Raw genomic sequence first — 21354 nt, forward strand, 5'->3', positions numbered from 1 at the left:
ATGATATCGATTGTCCTTTTTATGTCCCGTCGTCAATAACACATTCGTATTTCCACTACTATTGAGGTAATTGTAAAACTGATTTCGTATATTAATCATTTTAAACAACGTATAATAATTTTTTTCCTCGAATAGGTGGTCTACTGATAGGAAAAATCATCAGGAGCTACCTGATGATTTAGAAAAGTGTTCATCGATCAGCAGGCTGGCACACAGGTATGAATTTTAATGTTTAAAAATTGATTTTAGATTATAGTTATATAATTAGATTATTATTTTGATAAAAATTATATATATATTTGTTTTAGTTTGAATGGGTGTCATATTCTACTGATGATGTGAGGGCGGTGATCCCACCTGAGTTGAGGGGCTCATCAGATGTTTGGATGGTGATGGTCCCCTTGATCTGTTATGCGACCGTCGAGTGGCACTCCACTGATCGCGTGCTCCGGCAATTTGGTTGTTTTCAACCAATTCCGGAAGCACCTCGCAATATGGACGAGTTGCATAGCACAGATAGACGTGGCAAGACAGATACAGATTGGCTGGTGAGGCATCATGCGTGGGTCGCGTTGTGGGATGATCGACATCGATGCCTTCCCCGTAGAGATCCCATTTTTGATGACCTCTTGATGGTTGCTGAGGGTTATTACGAGTGGTTCAACAGTAACGGGAAACCGTTTCTGTTTCCCGAGCATGCACGAGGGCAGACCTTTCTGCGACGTCGACAGAGACGTTCACCGACACAGTACCATCGTCCCCCCGACTCATGGACGGAGAACAGGTGCTTCCAGTTCATCCTCAGCTGTACTAGCAGGACCTTCACAGTAGCCACCGTAGCCATATATGATGCCGCCACCGCTTTTCCATTACCAGATACCGCCGCCGCCACCATCATTTGGTTTTATGACCTCGCCGTTGCCACCATCACAGATGACCCCTCTTGGAGGATATTATAGGTCTATGTTTGCAGATCCAACTTGGGGTTCATATACTAGATATTTGGCGGGTTCAGCCTCATCACCCATGGCCGCAACACAGACACCTCCTATACAGTTTTCACACTCAGCGATGTCTGGGTTTTATGAGTTTTCCTAGTTTTCGCAGGCCGGTGGGATAGTCAGTCATACACCTCCAGGGTCCTTATTCTATGGAGGTGCCTCATCGTCATCAGCTCCTAATGTACCTACTCAAGACAACGATGACGACGACGACGATGATAGTGATGACAGCGAGGAGTCACAACCAGTGATACGAAGAAATCCTCCTCGAGACCGACAACCACCGCCTTGCAGAACACATTCGCGTCGCATGCATCGATATATTTTGGTTTTTATTATATTTGTATTTAGTTTATTGGATTTTTTAATTGTAATTTTTTATTATTTCTCATTTAATACTTACTTTATTTTGTTAAATTTATTGGACTTTTTTTTAATGTATTTCAGTTACTTTTGTTTATTATCATTTAATATCAGTTATTGTAATTTGGTTATCATTTACCATTTAATATTATTGTAAGTTTGTTGTATTTAAAATTATTTTTAAATACCAAATTGTTATCAGTTGATAAAATTTAATGATTGTGTTCAATAACTTTCTTAAGTTTGCCACTTATTATCTCTTTTATTAGAATCACACATAACGCAAACGTTCAATCTCGTATTATTGTATTTTTAATCTTCATCAGCGATTATCAATGACATTAACTTGAAGTAAATGCAAATTGAAGTACAAGAATTATTATTTGATAAACAAATACATCATTTCCTCATCAATTGTTACTTGATGGCAACAGAAGTGAACATGTTTTTCTAGTGTGTCCTGGGTTTTTACAATGCCCACATCTTCTGTCTTGTCTAGATCTTTCTCGAATATCCATATTGCAATGAATTCGATTGTATTTTGGACGACCACGCTCCCTCAATAAACTCGAATTTGGTACAATCGGAAGCCAATCTTGAACCTCATCAGGGCCTTTGTCATTACCTATGGGAGGGAAACTCAAATTCGTATACCTTAAAAACTTCAGATAGTAGGTATACGTGATCTACAAATAGTTATAGTCTTGACGTGTATGCGAGCAAGCTGCAATCACATGAGAGCATGGATACTTCAAAGCTTGAAAAAACCCGCAGTAGCACGTTCTGTCCCTTAGATTTACTCTTAATGACACAACTTCAATCCCTTGAAGAGGTCGTGGCAACTCTGTGACATGAAACATTTCATGCATTCTAGAGAAGCTTGTTACAGACATTCCATTTGATGCATAAATTTTTTTCTGTAGATCTGAAACTAATCTAGAGTGATAGACATGACCACCTTGCATCCAAGTTTGAACTTGTCCCCCGAGCTTCGTAAAAAGCACCCCTAAACGAAAATATATAGTCTTTACCAAAGCCCGCTATTGGTAAGTGACGTGCACCATTTAAGGTCGAATTGATTGCCTCTGCCAAGTTGGTCGTCATGTGTCCATATCGATATCCACCATCATATGCGTTCGTCCACATTTCTTTATCAATGAGGCTGATGTAATCGTATCCTTCCTCGTTCTTCGCCCGTAAATCTTGAAGCATTGATTCAAACGTTCGAGGGAGTAGTTCATAACCTGATCAAAAAATGTATAACTTACTAACTTGCTTTCTTTGCAAAATTAAAACGATCGAAAAGAAAACACACTACATCAGTTTCACTTACCCATGCACACAATTAATTGACGCTCATCATTCTTCTTATACCTTCCATGGTAGTTCGCAGCAATGTGTCGGAGATAATACCTATGTTGGATAAAGGGTGATTGCCACATTGGACCTAAAGACTCCATTGCTGCTTTGATCCCAGCTCCACGATCTGAAATGATAGATGTTTTCCCTCGTGATAACATGTGCACGTAAATTTCGAAGGAAAAAAGCCCAAGAATCTATATCTTCTCCTTCGACAATAGCAAAACCAACTGGAAGAATGTTGCGATTGCCATCTTGGACAACTACCAATAATAAAACTTGCTTGTATTTTCCATACAAGAAAGCCCCGTCGATCTGGACCACATGCTTGCAGTATTTGACAGCATTAACGCATTGTGGGTAAGTCCAAAAAATCGGGTAAAATTGGCATCGATCGCGGAGAACTCGATCATTATGGTATGCATAGGAGGTTTCGAAGTCCACAATTATCCTAGGATTCAACCTCCGCACCAGCCTAAATCAGCCTGAAAGTTCATTGTAAGATGCATCTCATTCGCTATAAAGTTTGACAATGGCATTTTGTTTTGCCAACCAAGCATTTTTATAGGGGACAGTGTACCCATACTGCGATTGTATAGCTGAAATCAACACAACAACATCTATATGAGAGCTTGCTTTTACCATGGGCATGATGGCTTTGCATATCACTTCAGAGTCTAAGTTGGGATGATCTTGGTTGACCCCTCCAGCAAAACATATGTGAGGACCGTTGTATACTGTTAGTTCCCATATATTGTTTTTCCTCTTCCTTTTCAATATGCGAACCATCTAATTGCATCCATTTTCGTATCGGGCACAATAGCATACATATTTTTCGGTCGTGGATTGGTTGACTCTGGACTGAACATAATTACGGATATTGTAATTTTTTATAGCCATCATCGCTTCTTCTTTGCTTGAAAACTCCATGCCTAAAGATAACTCACCATTATTTATTAATGAGTAATATCCATAGTTACCGAGATGAGGCATATCCGCAAATTCTGGTCCGTACATTACACCATAATCAGCTTCATACATGTGTGCAGGAGGGTCAGTTTGTGCCACATTTCCTGGAACTTCATCATCATCGGAGTTGAATTGCGGTGATTCTGGGTGAATGAATAGTCCAGTCTCAGCACCATCCGCACCAGGCTCACGAAGCGGTTCTTCTGGTAGAGATGATGGTTCCTCCATGCACTCCACATTTAGGTCGAATAACCTACTACTTGCACGCCTTCCCCTTGAACAAGAAGGCATATCGATATTAAGATCGAAAAAGCTCGCAGTCGAATGCCTCCCCCTAGAGCTTGAAGCCATCGTGTCAAATGGAAACTGCACAGATGGTTGCGTCGATGACATCTTCATATTAAGGTCAAACGGATTTGCAGATGAATGCCTTCCCTTTGAACTGGACGCGATGTTGCCATACGGATTGTTCGTCGACCCACCTCGGTACATATCGTAAGGAGCTGCGGATGAATGTCTCCCTATTATGGCATTAAAATCATTACACATTACTGTCGTCGGACTGTCAACTTGTTCAGCTAACCCATAGTGGGAGCTTAATGATTGACCCCGAACGACACGCACTTGAATACAATTTGCATACATCTCAATATCGGTGTCTGAATAATTACTTTGAGCTTCAACCATCATTTCAACATCATCATTGTTCAAAAGTTCGAATGATGTATAAGTTAATGGCAACAATGATGTTGGAAATCTGTACTGCAACGACGACATTCTTCTACTACTTCCAATATGAATCTTCCTCGAAATCTTCATTATCAGCTCCTCAAGAGTTATGTTTATCTTCAATGATATTTTAACACGCTCATTTGATACGAAAACAACGCCGGTTTCATCTTCTCGAATTTCACCATCATAATAAACAATAGCTGAAAGTCGCGTCATTCTTTGAGTTTAAAAGTGCAGCAATATTATATCTGCAAAAAAAAAAAAACAACTGAAACAATGTTGATTAAATAAATAATATATAAATGAAAATATAACAGAATAAAATTTTTACACATAAACGTAAATAATTTAAATAATATAATTTTATATTATTACCTGTACCTCAAAACTATTTCGACGTATATTTCCGCTTTCTAATTTTACAAACACAAAAATTAATTGACAACAATTAGTATAATATTTTTTTTCAAATAATCATAATAAACAATAAATATAATAAAAATCACAAAATTACCTTATAACGAAAAATTGAATGAACTTCTGAATAAAATATGAGAAAATTATCAGAATTATTGACTCGTTGACGAAATTGTTGTATTAATTTATAAGTTGAGATGAGAGATGTGAGGAACTTAATCGGGGAGAAGGGTATTTATAGCAGGGAAAAGTTACAAGGAGCGGTACCTGCACCGCGCCTTATATAATTATATCAGTTAAAGGTATGTCACGACTCCTGCCCCGCACTATATATAAATCAGAATTAAAGGTAAGGCGCGGCCTCTGTCCCGTACTATACCCCTACGTGACGTAAGGCGCCCCAAGGGCCGCGCTTTACACACGTGTATCTATGTCAGCATAAGGGGCGCTTCAAGGGGGCGTCTTACCCCACGTGACGCCAAATCAGCATATAACGCGGTGCAGGAGGCGTGCTTTACTGTTAAGGATATTAGATCAAAAAATAGAATCCGACCAGTATTAGATCGATAAATATATCGATTACCATATCTTGTATTCTGCTTTCATTCTCATATACTTTTTAAAAGTATTTATCATATTCAACACAAATTCTTGAAATTGGAGAACTGAACATATTTTTATTCAAAAAAAAATAAATTGTTGTTGAGTTCCAATTTCCACTTGACAAGACATGAACATGATTTCGTTTTTTTAATTGTATATTTTTAGTAAATGAAACATATGCAAACTAAATATCAATATGAATCTCGTTAACAAAAACTTTTTTAATTTAAATAGAGAAAAAAGAAAACATGATTTCGTTAACAAAATAATTATACATTTCAGTTCAAAAGAATTTAGATTATTAATATAATTAACTAATAATATAAATACTATTGTATTCTTAGTTGAAATTTGAGGAAATATGGAACAACAGCATGACTCAGATGGGGGTGGGGTGGGAACGTGATGCGGGGTCCAAACTCCAAAATGGTCCGTACATAAGATGTGAATGGGATAGTTTGAATTTTGTTTGTTTGGATTTTTAGGGTATATTACATGTTTAGTATCTAAACTATCACTTTTGTACCGTTTTAGTACCTAAACTTTTAATTTTTTTCAAAATCATACATAATATTTACTTTTTATTTCATTTTAGTACCCGGTGTTTACTTTTTGTTTCATTTTAGTACCCCATTGTTAACTTTTTATTTTATTTTAGTGCTAGGGTACTAAAATGAAACAAAAAGTAAACTTTAAGTATGATTTTTAAAAAATTGAAGTTTAGATACTAAATGGAACAAAAGTGATGGTTTAGGTACTATTTTATTATTGAACCCAAATGTCGATCACATCACGAGTTGTTGCTGTAGGTTGTTTGTTAATATACATATAACTTACGAACAATAATAAAATCAAAGCAATTAAATTCAGATAAGATCATATATTAAAAAAAAATCAGAAAAGATCAGATCATATTGGTTTATTTTCGTATAATGGAATAGAAATGAGTACATTAAGTATATAGTCATCTATTATTTTTGTGATTACATTTTAATCATTCAATTATTATTTCTTAAAATTATAGTTAATATTATATTTTGATAATTTATTATTAGAAAATAAATAAAATTGATGATTTTTTTTTACTTTTTATAATAATAACCCGACATTATTTTTTACAGCATATTAATATTATCATTAATTTTTAATAATAAGTGATCAAAATATAATATTTTTATTAAATTTAATATAAAACTAATTAGATGATCAAAACATAACTACAAAAATATACTGAATATAATTTACCTAAAAACATAAGCAGATTACCGTTGACCGAATATGAATACCTCATAATTGCACGGTGGTAAATTTAATATATGATCATGCCACCTCTGCCACTTGTCCACTACATTTTTTTGGACATTATAATTATATCTGACAAAATCACATTGATTTATTACAAAAAATGAAAATAAATGTTATCCCAAGTGATAAAATGATAAATATTATCCCAAGTGAGTGCAGTGACAGAACACACATTTAATGTTCCAACGGTCACTGCCACCGCCACTATCCACCACCCGAACCGACCGTTAGTAAGTTCACATGCCATCGTTCCCCACCGCTTTCAGCCTTTCACGTGTTGGACCCAATTTTATATTTTTATTTTATTTCTTTGCCCTAGGAGAAACGACAATATGTGCACAGTGCATGCATATCCTAGATCATCAAAGAGAATGCCATTTTTCCAGAACTGGGAGACGTTTTACCCCTTCGATGACATCCGTTTGTTCAGGATATATCTATATTTTTGTGTCACCGTTATATATTTTTTATAATATCCAGTGCCTGTCCAAAATCATCAACTCTTTATTAAGCTTAGGTTCTCAATTAAACTACTATTGGCTTGTTGCTGGTGTTTCTAAGCGAGGGATGGTGTCTTATCTCTGGGCTTTCTGAAAAGGACAGACTCTGACTGGCAACATGTGCGTCACTTTTTGTCAGGCAAAAGGAGACCGTAAATAGCTTAGTCTGGATTTTAGTGCCACAGATAAATAGATAGATGGATATGAAGATAACGTGCATGGAAATGGACGGATCTTCGAACTCTGGGATTTCCCTCTTACCTTCACATGAGCACTGTTCAATGTTCACAGAATTTCTAATGAAGTTGGGACCAGTGTCGGGTAAATTATTTCCAGACTTTTCGCAGGCAATTTACTTCTTGTCTAAAATCTACCATCAAAGGTTCACATATTCATTCATAATATAAATGAGATACTTCCGGTTGAAATTTCCAGTTTCTGTTGTGATACAGGGGCATATGACTTCTTTGTGTAACTATATTAAAAATGCAGTTGATTTTTCAATCACTCTACTGTAGGTAAATGCTGTACAATGTTATGATTTCGACAAATGACAGGTTTATGAATTTTCAGACTGCCTGAAGGATTCCACCAGCTCCCTTTTCAGCCATCTTCGGATGTGATCTCATCACCTTTACCCGGACCGCTACCTGAATATTGCTCGGGATGTAAGATGAGGTTCAAGTCAGGAATAAGGTGGTAGAACGCAAATTCATTGAAATATGTTAGTTATTACCTTGTGATCAGAACAGAACTCGATAACATCAGAGGGACGAAGACGAGTAGGAACATTCGGGAGCACCCTTGATCTTCTTCCTCCATGGCTGCACGTTCAGAGTTAGTTTTTAAAGAAATTCCAGGAAATTTAACATGCATATATATAAAGATGTTTCCTTGTTTCTCATTGACTTACTCGATAAAGGTCCCATCCTCGATCTGCAAATCAACTATGAAAAATGCACCATCTTTATAGCTGATTTGAGCATGCATTTTGGATACCTGAGAGATATTCAACATGAAATTGTTACACAAAGTGAGGAAATAATATTAGCTCCAGATCAGGGTTCTTAAACAGTAAAAAATCACCTGATTTGAAGGTAGCACTATTGACGTTTCTGGAAATTTATCGCTCTTTTCACTCCTGCAATGACCATTACACAGCGACAGACAAAAATTTCTATTAGAGAATCCTCCCATCAGTTAGCATTTTACCCTGGTTTCCAACATCAATTTCCCGAAAACCGAAAGAAATGAAAACACAAAGTCCATTTAAAAGGAACACAGTTGTGTAAAACAAACCTATTATGAACAAATACAAACCCAATCATGAAAGTTTTGTTTTCATCCCTACTTAAACAAGTAGGTTGCGAGGTAACAGCTTCGTTTCCAACGGGCAGTAAGTACCAGCTGCGAAACAGAGAAGACAAGAAATATAAGAGCCTATACTGTTTAATAAATTGTCGAATAATATGCCGGAATTCACAAATATAAAACTATGATACGCACTCTCCAATAATAGTCCGCTCCAATGCATCATTATCTTCAAACCATGTCCTCAACTGATCACTTGCCTGAAAAATGACTTCAAAGATGTTTCAAACATTTGCCAGATCCATTTATGAAGAAGCCATTTATGAAGAAGAGGAAAGATGAAAGCAACGTACCTTGTCTGAGAGTCTGCAATTTAAGGATCTTCCTTCTAGTTTTGTGCTGCAGACATGACAATTCGTTGTTAGAAGGAAGAAAATCAGAAACATTGTCCTAAAATCTTGAACAGTTTACTAAATCTCGTTTCTTTCTTTCCCCAATTTAAAGCTTTCTTTTGAGATTTCAAAAGTTGTCACCTAAGCTCTTTATTAGCCATAGGTTCGCAGTGCCATTAGACTAGTCTTGTCAAAAGAGAAGCAATAGTACCATAGAATCCAGATCAATGTGGAAGATTTAAAACTAAGAAAATTGGAAAACAAAATATGGTAGAGAAAGCTAATTCTTCTAAAATGATGTTCCATAATCGAACAAGCTCGAAAACCAAGTTAAAGAAATAAGCAGACGAAAACATTCATAGCTCTAACCTGTTACCACCTAAAACCCAGCTATGCATTACAGGCATTGCCAAGTCAATGAAAAATCTGCCACCAACTCTTCCTGGGTGCGGGATACGAAATTTTGTCAAAAACTGCAAAGAATTCAGATGCCATGGTGATCATGCATGCAAATTTTGCATAATTGTTCACTTTAGATCATTACTTGCTTAAAATGGATTCTTACCGATAATGGACCTAGCCCTAAACCTAAATAAGCCTTGTAAGTTGAAGCCATGATTGCAGCCATTCTTGCCATTCCATGGATGATCGCAACTCTCAGCTTTCTAGCTCTCTCATAGCTGCGAATTCAATGAGTCAGTTTTGGGTTGAAGCAAGACAAAAAAAATGTCCATTATACATGCAGTTCCGACCTCCTTTTTCTAATATTTGACCCTTTCCACTATTTAGGGAAAAAAAGAAAGGAAAATACTATCATACCTCCTTAAAGAAGATACAACATCAACATGCCGTCCCTGACTCGACGCTTTCATTCCATGCCTTATCAAGTTCTAAAGCTAATTGGTAGCTATCCTGCAAAAATGAAGGGGGGGTGTTCATTTGGCACTGGATTCTCTAGGATAACCCGACATCCTTCTTATTGATCGAAAAACATAATAGATAATATTAAAATACACTACTAACAATACATAGAACAACATTTAATCTTTTGCGATGCTTTACCTCAATGGCCATACATCCCCCTTAACCCATATTTGGCTGCATTGCACGGATAGAATCCCCAAGCAAGGTTACACGTTCCCTTCCCCATGTTAGAGAGGGTGTTCGGTCATATATGTCACGTCGAAGAATCGCATCTTCAGCAGTAGCAACTAACAAATCTATCACATTATCGCACCAACCATCAAATATTTCAAGTAACCTTTCCCTTTTACCTGCAAAAAAAGAAAGCAAAAATGTTAGAAACCAGTTTTAGAATCGACAATCAAATCCTGTAATAAGTTGGGAACATTCAGTATGAACACTCTTATTTGTTGAAAATTTAACAGATGTACACATTTGAAATGAAAACCCAAGTAAAATCCATGGCAACTGAAGCCTCTTCAAAGTTTTTGCTGGCTTACATACTGAGTTCTAATAAATAAGACATGTAAGGTTATCTACCATTGGTATCTACACCACCAGGTGGTTCCTTGTAAAAAGCATACCACTGCATCTTTCCAGCTCCAACATCCGAGGAAAAAAAGTACTGCTTGTCCCAAAATTACACGGTACCTTAACAGGTGAAGTTTTGGTAAGCAAATACAAGTATCAAGACCCCAATGCATTTTAATGGTATTATGAAAACAAAATGTAAAGCGGTAAAGTAAATCATATTTCGCAAAACAAAATGGAACATACCCAACAGATTCAATATCAGCGGGCACAAAGTCTGCAATACGAGTGTAGCAAGTGTAGCCTGAGTATACGGCGTCCGTTGGCCCAAATTAGTTGGTCCTCACCTGAAAAAGAGAATTCACATACTAAGATATCACTTCAACACTTCACGGTTTAAACAACTTGTCACAAACAATCAGTGTCACTACTAAAGAAAACATCATGTACATTTAGATCTTTATTTGGCTCAATTACGGGAAACTAAATGAAAAGAATGCATGTAGTTGACCTAAGCTTATACTTTAGAGTTAAGGATTAGTTTCTACTTCAGTTTTCTGTTGGTACCAAGGGGTCAAACAGTCCATTTCTTTGCAGTAAATTCATGTTTCCCTACACCTGAGTTTTCCGAGTACGATTCAATTGTAGCTATCGTTTCAGCAACCGATTCAGCTTCGAAACAGCATAGTGGAAAAACCGATAATCAAATCATCAGGGACATGCTGTCAAATCAAGCTTAAGACCAGGTTGCTAACAATCTAGGATCTAAACAGACAAAGATTATGTTCATCGTGTATAAATAGATTAAATAAAATTGTACCTCCGACCATATTCCATCAGCTCCAACCAAAAGATCACCTTCATAACGGTTTCCATTTTCCAGAGCAACAATGACCTGAACTTTTAAATTACATAATTACAAAAAATAAATGTCAACAACAATTAATTAGCAGTAAAACCAGTTTGCTGAATACTAAAAGAAATTGATAAATATAACATTTCGTGCTTTCCTTCAGCTACAATGATTGTTAAGGAGACAGACCATCTTAACCAATGACCAATTCATATTACCTTATTTCCATCATCTTCAAAATCAACAACATTACTCTCATTAAAAATTACGTCTTCACCGACTGCTTGAGCCAGGATCTCTTGCAAAGTCATCCTACTAATAACTCTTGTAACCGGAAGCTCCCTTTCAGCTGCAGGGATGAATGTATCAAACTTGATGTACCTGTTTAAACCATGTATAATTGAGTGTAATAACATCTACAAATTTTCAACAGTGCCTCTCCTAGTAGTTCACCACATGAGCCTCAACTCCATAGCATCTACAAATTCTCTACTTTCTGGGGTCTAATCTTTGTTTGAATAGTTTCAACAGTTACGAGGAAAAGAGAAAACTTACAGCAAGAATCATTAACAACCAAGTTCCGGAAACCCCATCAACCAGGCCATTAATTTTATCTCCAGTGATGCAACCAGCCTCCATAACTTCCTCTGCAGCTTCCATGTCAATAGCCTCTAAAGCAGCCAATGCATTGCTTTGAATCTGAATTGGACCCCTGTATTGCCCCTCGCCTCTTAGGGGTATTTGGTTCAAAGATTGTGGGAGAGAATCCCACATTCTCATGTTTGGTTAGCCGAGAATCTCATTCTCGGTAATGTTTTATTATCAATAGTAGATTTTTTGGGTATATTACCGGGAATGTCATTACTTCCCTTCCCTTAGGTATTGTAACATTACCGCGTTTTGGACTAAAATGGTTTTAAATTTTTATTTTTTTTCAAAAATATCATTCTTCTGTCATTGAATAATAAAAATTCTACGAAGGTTAAATTACAAATTTATCCTTAAATTATTTTAGATTTACAAAAAAAAAAATCTATAATTAAAATTTTATATGAAATTCAGTGGTTAAAAAAAATTACTCTTTCATTAAACTTTTTTTATATTTTTAATTTTGTAAAACAAATTATATAAATATTATGAATTTAATTTTTTAAAGAAAATATATAAATATTTTATAATTTGTAATATTATACAAATATATAATAAGGACAATTTAATCAAATATATATTCCAAAAATCTTTTATTCTTTTAACCAAACACGATAATCTTACATTCCTGCTAAACCAACCAAACGCAAAATACAACATTCCAATAATCATATTTCTTGTTAATCTTTTATTCCCTGGTAATCTTACCTTCCGTGAACCAAACGCACCCTTATAACATTTAAATCCTTCTCAAACACCACCACATCAAAACCTTTCCTTTTTGCAGCCAATGCAAAAACCAAACCCCCAATACCTCCCCCAGTAACCAATACCCTCAGCTTCTTCTTCTTCTCCTCCTCGACTTGGTTCCCATCAAATTCGTTCTTCTCAGTAGTCTTTGAAACACTTTGGGTACCATCTGCAGTGTAGCTTTGACTTGTAAAATCCCCTTGTTTTGCTTACTTGCTCTGCTTCTAAGACTGTAATTACAGTGCAAACAAGGCGAGGATTCTATTGAAACATACATGGAAATGGAAACTGGAAACTGGATTCCTGTGAAAACAGTTGCCGAAGGATTACGAAACAAAGTTGTAGCCATTGTTGCTTCACCAAAATGGAAGGAAGCTTTCCTTTTTCAACTTACAAGGCCTTGTTGGTTATTTAAATAAACAAAATTTGGTTTTTCTTTCTATTAAAGGAAAACAACTTCTGGTTTATGAAGGCAAGAAATACAGCAAAACGAACAGATTTCCAGATAGGAAAACTGAACAAGTGCTCTTAGGGAAGGACAAAGGAGAAAATGATTCAAAAATTCGAAACCGCTCGCTCATGAACCTGAACTACTAGTGCGATGCGACATGCACTGGAAGCCACGTGGCGGTATCTGACACTCCAACAGCATTATCATGGGATGAATATCATTTACACATGTTCACGTTTATGTGGTCAATCTTATTTTATTAAAATATATCTTCCACTTCAAATATTTTTTTCATTTTTTTGGTAGAGGAGGCTGTTTGTTGGGCGAGAAATTAAAGTTCCTGGGTGTTTAAATGCTATTAGCGTAAATCTCTGTCATATTCATACCGATTTTATTATATTCGTTTTTAATATGGGCTAAAATTACAAACTACCCTATTTCAAAAAAAAGTATATGGGCTAGAATCGGTTTAACTATTAAATACCATTGAAAGTAATAATTGGTTTGAGTAGTTCACAGTCAACATATTTATTAGTATGAAATAATAATAAAATAATATTTATTTGAAATTTTTTAATTAATTGATAATAAATATTATACATCTTACAAGTATCATTAATCAAATTCGAAATTTTCAAAAAAATCACTCTTTTTAATCATTAAAATTATTTGATGAATTCAATTCACATATTTAACTTTAGGTATCATCGAACCAAAATTACTAGAGGATCCTCCTAACCCTTTTCTTCCATCTCCACCTTCATCTAGATACAGCTTAGTACCACTATAATCCCCTCTTTGATTATCAAGTTTCAAAACAAGAGAGCTAGCATGAACTTCATCAGGTTTCGATTTCAAGATACCAGGCTCATCCATTTTATATGAAAAACGAGATTTGCCATTAATAAGAGTCACCATAACAGGTGTTTTTCTAGTAGATTTCGGATAAGTAGTGTTTTATACATGTTCATTCTCAGAAGCAGTTTGCTCTTGGTCCCCATTCTTTCCGGTCAGAATCTTCAAAACCTCCTCAACATAGCCTTGGATAGTGTTCATCCGATTCTCCAAGATGGTAATTCGTTCACTCTGTTTAATATTTATTGCTTGTTTTACTAGTGTCGTTAGATCTTCAATCTGCTTTTGGAGAACAAACAGATATGTAGATTCGATCATTGTTTGGTTTTTCTTTGATGGCATACCTCGATATCAATATGCCAGGAAGAATGGCTCTTGATATCAAGTTGTTATGGATTGGAAGTAGCATTTAAGAAAAGAGAAAAAAGACTAGAAAAAGAGGTTTTAGAAGAAGAAATCAACAACATATTTTCATTCATAATTTTCTAAAGAGATTTTAAAAGAAATCATCAACATATTTTAATTTTCTTGACTCAAGAAGAAATCAACAACATAATTTCATTCATAGTTTTCTCACGAGGGTACACGATCTTATTTGATTACATGGTACCAAATCTAAAGGTGTCAGCTGGCTGTCCTTTTCTCTAACAAACTCAATGAGGCTAGATGGACTCTTCAATCGGGCTTGGTAATTCCCATAAGTACTGGGCTTCCTCACGTGCTCCATTACTTCAGAATATTTCCCCAAATCCTCTACAATCCCCAATTTCCCGATTGTATTTCCAATTCCTCAGCAATCCCTAACCCTTCATTTCCCTTTCCCCCTTTTGCCAATTCGAGCTCCTTCACTGAAATCCCCAATTGAACATCAGCAATCCCCAACCCTTTTCTCCCTTTTGCCGAATCAAACCCGACCTCATCTCCGACTATGACATCTTCAATGTCCACTAACTAGAATAGGTTGGTCTTATATATTGCTTTACAGTTTTACAAAGAGACAACCTCCATTTATCAACGATCAAGTATTTGCATATATGTTCAGCAATCGATATTTAAGATCCAAAGTTTGGTAAAGACGGAGTACCACACGATTTTTAACATTAATTAGATAATTAAATTTGAATATTTGCTACACATGAAAAGCATAGCTCACATGACATGGTTTTATAATCAGAATTACTGACGATGATATCAGGGTAGTAATCGAGATAGTTCAACAGTTGACATCCGAGGAAGAATTTCGAAGCTATTCCAAGGCCACTTAGTATGGCCGGTACCGCCAGTCTGCTCTTGATGGCCTTGTACTCCCAAAGGCATAACCCCACTGCGAAATAGAAATACATAATAAATTAAACAGTTTAATAAAGGAAGATTGATATTCCTAGTAGAAATGGGTAAATTTCAAAATTTGCTCACTTTTATTTGAAAGTGAACCCAAGTCGCAAGTTAATTGTTTTAAGTTGTTTCCAGTATGTGTGTGTGTATTTATACTCACATCATCAAAATGCATGCCACCATACATCCTACCGAAGGGGCGAATTGGACCACCAAAACCTCTAAATGGTCCAATAGGATTCATCATGAAACTAGGGCCAACGTCATCAACAGGCGTTGCTGAATCTATTGCCACCTGAGAAGCAAGTTTAGACGTAAAATGATAAGAGCTTAAATCAACATAAGTTATGACATTTTGATTGCATTTCACAGAGAATATATGGTAGAAAGAACAACTAAAACAAAAGGAGCATAACTGTAGATGGTCAGGCCCGCTTGCCTATTAACATATAATATGTCTTCAATCCTTAGAAAAATTGTGAACCAGAGAGGACTAGTTAACGTGATTTAACTATCTTGTTTACTCCAAAAAAAAAAAAAAACTATCTTGTTTACATGTACCTGTTGTCCACAAATCTCGTGAGACCTACGAGATACTCTGTCTGCAACTCCTTCGTCAGCAAAAGTTACAAAACCAAAACCTCGATGACCAGATCTTTTGGGGTCCTACATTAGAAGAGCATCCAAACCTTCATCAGATGGCTTCAATTCATCTCGAATTTTCTAAATGACATTGTAATACTTTTACCTTGGGAATATAAACATCTACTACTCGACCAAATCTACTAAAATACTGGCGCAGATCATCAATAGTAGCCTCCTGGGGAAGCCTGCCAACAAATATCTTTTTTCCCATCCCACGACTGGACTCCCCTCCTAGTTCAACATAAAGGGGGAAAATCCCAACATAAGAAAAATGTAATTCCGGAAATCAAATCCCTGGTAGGAAAGGAACTTACTTCCATACATTGGGCCAGGATGGTCATACAAGGTAGGAGCACCAACTGCAGCATATCTAGTCGAAGCAGAAATGTAAGCATCATATGCACCATATCCCCCCTGTGACATTCGGACTGCAGGCTTGAAATCATCTTCCTGTCAACATAATATCAAAATAGCGATATTATACCCACGTATATTGAGTATCTATGTGAAATTTCCAGGGGAATAAAATATGAAAACCAAATTGCGCTTTTTCCTGTACTACAAGGTCCTTGGAGCTTTTGGCTGGTAAAACAGGTAAATTGTTAAAAACAAAAAGGCACTGGCTGTGATGTGACTTGCCTTGGGTGTTGCTCGATCAACTACTACCGTAGCACCTCCTAGTTCATGAGTATCAGCCATCAGATTCTCCACAGAACCTGTACGTGTAAAACAAGTATCTAACTGTGACATAACAGGAGAGGAGGAAAAGAACCAGTATATATACTTTACTTCGAACAAGTAAGAGGTGATCATTAACTGCACAACTAGGATTTTCAATTGGAAAAACAGACAAGAATATAGCTTGTAGAACTTTAATCTTGAAGACACCAAATAAAATATCCCAAAGGTCAAACGCAAACATGCAAACCATTTGATGCAGACAATTAACTGAAAGGTGCTAAGCCAGGCAGAAGATAAACTGACCTGCACTAGCAAAGGTGATAAAGCCAATTCCACGGTGTGCTTTTGAGACTTGATCCTGTGAAACACGTGCTTAATAATAATCTAAAAAAGTTCCAACAAGAAAGCTAATACGGCTACACGCAGCCATAAGCATAACATAGACACATGAGAGAGAGAGAGAGAGAGAGAGAGAGAGAACCTTTGGCATGTATAAATCTGTTATCTCACCATACTCCCCAAAATGACTGTGAACAAGAATATATTGATTGTTATGTTAATTCCTCACATAGCTGACAAAACAAGTCCTTATTTTTCTCTTTACCCATTGAATATGATTAGATAGCTCAAACAAAGAAAGCCATTGTTATGTTGAGTAGAGTCGACAAATCATGTTCAGAGAATAAAGAGCAAAAAGTAAAAAAGACAACAGTGCCATGATGATCATATACTGCACTTGCTTACCTCCGAAAGGTTGATTCATCAACAGACGGTGGAATTCTGGCCACAAATATCCTGGTTACTTTCTTTACAGGTGCTCTCATCTCCTCCTGTCAATATGACAAAAATGATGCTATTGATAAAAAAACTAGTTAACCGAAAAGAATTTTCAAATAAAAAGGCATCTACTGAAGCTTATGTTAAACCTTTGGAGTAGCTATTTTAACTTCCAGCATTCTCTCCCCAAGAAAATGCTCTCTGGATAGCACACGCTGTGGAAAATAAACACAAGCATTATTTTTTATCACATGGTTTAAGGTTAAGGGAAAGAAAAAACGTGGGAGATAGGGAACTAGGGATAATGATTACCCTAGCATCATCAGCAGATGCAAATGTCACATAACCAAAACCACGAGATCGGCCTGTGGACCGCTCCTAAACAATGAAAAAAGAACATTGATACCAATGAAAAACATAAGAAAAACAAGTAATTACACTTTTTTTCCTACATAAAAATAACGTGCTAGTTAAGTGATTGAAATTACATTTTTTTTCTACGTATAAAAAAATTTGAAGCTTCCACAATCCTCCAGTACAATACAATCGTTGAAAATATAGATAAACAAATGAGAAAATAAAAAAAGGGAAAACCTTCATGACAATACAATCTTCCAAATCACCATATTTACTCATATATTCCCTCAAACCTTCAGTGTCCACCTCCCACGGGATTCCCAAAACCTAGAAAAGGAAAATTAATCAAAATAAAAAAAATAAAAAAAATCACAGTAACAAAAACCTAATCTTTCACAAAATTAAGAACGGGAAACTTACCACTAGCTTCCGTTCCATAGCGAAATGGAAGAGCTTGAGCTGAGAAATGAGAAATCGTCGAAATCTTTAACACACTCAAAACCAGAGCACCCTCACAAAGATCCTCTCTTAATAAATCTCTCTCACACACTGTCTCTTCCTCTTTCTCTTCCTGCAAATAATAAGCACGCGCTCTTTCTCACACACAATCATCGCCAAATACGAAATCAAATTGACTATCTTTATATATACATATATATTTAAAAGAAGCAAATTTTTAATTTTTTTAAAAAAACAGCTGATCAATTGTAGTAGTAATCGACTGGAATTATAGAATGGTTGTGGTTATCATCTTCCCTTGTTGGCGCTCACTGACCTGACCAATCCAACCAAAAACCCTAAAATTTGCAGAAGAATATCCCTCTCCCTCCCTCTCGTCTCGCTCGTTCCCTCCCTCGCCCGCTCCTGCCGCTTTGAGTCGTTAGTCATGGAGAGGTTCTGTTGGGTTCCTTTTGTAGCCGAGTTGGGCTAAATTTGGTTGGTTTTGACAACCATGAGCGGGCTTTGAATCCATCTCATATCTAGCGTGCACTTTGGGTAAAGTCTGCTAAGCCAACTCGAGAAAAGGCCCAGCCTTAGGGAAACCGGATGCCGAGTTATTCACGACTCACGTGCTCTGCGTCTATCAATTGGACGGGTAATGTGTGCACCGAGTTGGGTAAATTTGAGTAGATGATTTTAGGTTCTTTCCGTTTAAATTATTTTGAGATTTTCTATATTTTGAATTTGAGTTTATAGTTTAAATTTTTGGATCCATTTATTATAAATTTAAATTATTTTAGTATCATTTTAAGCTCTAAAATTTTAAATTAAATTAGATATGTTTAAGTTAATAAGAATATAAAAAAGCAATCTTAAAAATAAAAGGTGGAATATTTATTTAGATTATTTAAATTTAAGTAACATTATATATAATGGTTGTCTCTTGTTCCCATATGTAATGGGGTAAGGGGGAGGTAAGATAGTAGGCTGCCCCCAACATTAGGTTGAGAGCAGCTTCCGTATGAGACCTCCAAATTATGAAATGCCCTCCATGTGTCTCGATCCGACGACCTCAAGGTTAAGAACATTGTGCTCTACTAACTGAGCTGGATGGTCATTTCTAACATTATATATAATATATGTTGTAATACCATGAGACCACACAAGACAAAAGAAGACCAAAGTAACAAAAAAAAAAAAACCCAACATTATCGATCAAATCTATTATTATGTTTAACTTTTATGAAAAATGACTTGTTATTAAAATTATGTATTAAGAAAATAATGCAAAAAAATTAAATCTGTGTGTCAATCAAATTAAAAAACAATATATTTATATTATTTAAAAATATCAATTTTAATTTAAACATTAAATTTTTACGCAAAAACGAAATTAGAAAGGGATTAGTAGACTATATTCCCTGTCAAAAGTTAATAAAATTAAAAGAAACATATAAAATATAATATAGAAACCTTTTATTATATGTATTATATTACTTTTTAATAAGTTTTAAAAGAAAGTTTGAAAATAGTTTATTTATATTTGAAGCAATTTTACCCAATTTGACATGAATTATTAAATATCTAAAGGTAAGAGGAGGAATGAGATTCTCAAAAATTGAAGGCTAAAAATTACTGTAAGACAATACTTTGAGGGTTGAGAAAAATGCTCTTAAACTAGATATAGTATATCATTTCGTAAAATATTATTTATTTTGATGATATTTTTTTATCCAAACTCACTTGAGGGTTGTACCCAAAAATAATTAGGAGGGAATCAAGTGGTCCAATCTAATCCAACCATATATAACTAGCGCTAGTCGACAACTATGTCCTTCCGCATCATGCATCCGTCCCATATGCACCATGTCTTGCTATCATATGCCACTTTCCAAAGTACTAAACATTATACTTCAACGAACTTTGATTAAGCAAATTATTATATACCCACAAACATAAAAAAAAAAAAATCAACGGTTAGAAACCAATTTAAGACAGTAAACCCTCATACACACAAGATGACAACTTTTTCTGATTGGCCCTGGAATCGAAGCTCACGTTAATGGAGGGAGGCATTGTTAAAAAGCACTATTGTAAACCAAACACTTAAAACCTTACTTTCATTACACACTACTACAACCCCTTCTTCAACAAACCTCTGCAGCTCGTTTTTGACAATGGGTTCACTTCTCGATGAGCTTCTTTTGACCCTTTTCATCGCTTACATTGTCTTATCGAGCTCAAAAATCGACGCCTAAGTTGAAGAAACAAGCTTGAAGATGATGAGCAATGCTTTGGAATGGTTGCTCTCAATATCACTGTTAAAGGACAATGCAAATTATTGTGTTATTTTAGTTTATATATATATATATATATTAAGAATACTCTAGAATAATATCGAAATTATAGATGTGTAGAAATGTCCATATAAAAATCTAGATATTTGTAATATTTAATATTATATTCAAAATTATCTATTAGAAGAATCATATATTTGTAATATTAAATGACTAAAATATTGACATATGTCAACAATCTAATGGCCACTAGAATCTATAAATAGGGGTGAGTTTTACCGTTGTAAAAAGAGTGAAAAAGTGAGAATATGGTGTCAAAAGTGTTAGCTAGAGAAAGAGAACTTAGAGGGTAGAGAAGAGTAAAGTAGTGCGGTAAGTGGGTGTCAAAGAAAAACTTATACAAGGTTTCCATTCAGTAAGGGGGAAGAGTGGGACAATGAAAGGAACATTACAGTAAATGCAACCTCAACAATAGGAGTTTATTAGAAGAAAGAGAAAAAATATGGATTTATAAAAGTTGAAGAGTGTAGCTTGAGTAGGGAAGTTAAATTTGGTAACTGTTAACTTGAACCATGAAAATGAAATGGATAAAGTTTAAATTTTGTGTTTTTTAATGCCACTTGGAAATGATTGAACTTTGGGTTTGTATTGCTTAATGTTTATTTTGTGAGAATGTAGAAGATAGATTTTTGTCTTTCTTTCTTTGTTTTTTTAATGTGTGGATTAGCAACATAATTATGAAATGGTAATAATGTGTAATTTGGTAAACCTAATGAAATAATGATTATGTTTTATGTTAGTTATTAGTTTTTGGTAGG

General features: G+C 35.4%; 1 protein-coding gene, 1 long non-coding RNA gene and 1 pseudogene across 3 annotated transcripts; 1 reads left to right on the plus strand and 2 right to left on the minus strand.

Annotated features, from left to right (window-relative positions):
- Positions 1-288: 288 nt before the first annotated feature.
- On the plus strand, positions 289-18618 carry LOC120173310. The gene is made up of 3 exons (XR_005521047.1): positions 289-301; positions 17864-17871; positions 18465-18618. It is a non-coding gene; the product is annotated as an uncharacterized LOC120173310 (long non-coding RNA).
- LOC120173308 lies at positions 7696-13066 on the minus strand (annotated as a pseudogene).
- LOC120173309 (heterogeneous nuclear ribonucleoprotein 1-like) lies at positions 15085-18658 on the minus strand. 2 transcript variants are annotated; one of them, XM_039180511.1, is made up of 14 exons: positions 18574-18658; positions 18219-18369; positions 18036-18125; positions 17754-17819; positions 17591-17656; positions 17409-17494; positions 17146-17191; positions 16968-17022; positions 16623-16699; positions 16298-16433; positions 16087-16214; positions 15900-16004; positions 15499-15633; positions 15085-15327 (listed from the first exon to the last, which is right to left on the minus strand). In XM_039180511.1, exons 2-14 carry the CDS (start codon positions 18234-18236, stop codon positions 15265-15267), a joined length of 1071 nt encoding a protein of 356 aa, XP_039036442.1. In that variant the 5' UTR covers positions 18237-18369; positions 18574-18658; the 3' UTR covers positions 15085-15264. The 2 variants fall into 2 exon arrangements, with proteins under 2 accessions (XP_039036442.1, XP_039036441.1); XM_039180510.1 differs by lacking the exon at positions 18574-18658 and having other exon boundaries at positions 18219-18477.
- Positions 18659-21354: the final 2696 nt, after the last annotated feature.

Source organism: Hibiscus syriacus, unplaced genomic scaffold (assembly GCF_006381635.1).
Source record: "Hibiscus syriacus cultivar Baekdansim isolate YM2019G1 unplaced genomic scaffold, ASM638163v2 tig00111942_pilon, whole genome shotgun sequence".
Taxonomy (NCBI): Eukaryota; Viridiplantae; Streptophyta; class Magnoliopsida; order Malvales; family Malvaceae; genus Hibiscus; species Hibiscus syriacus.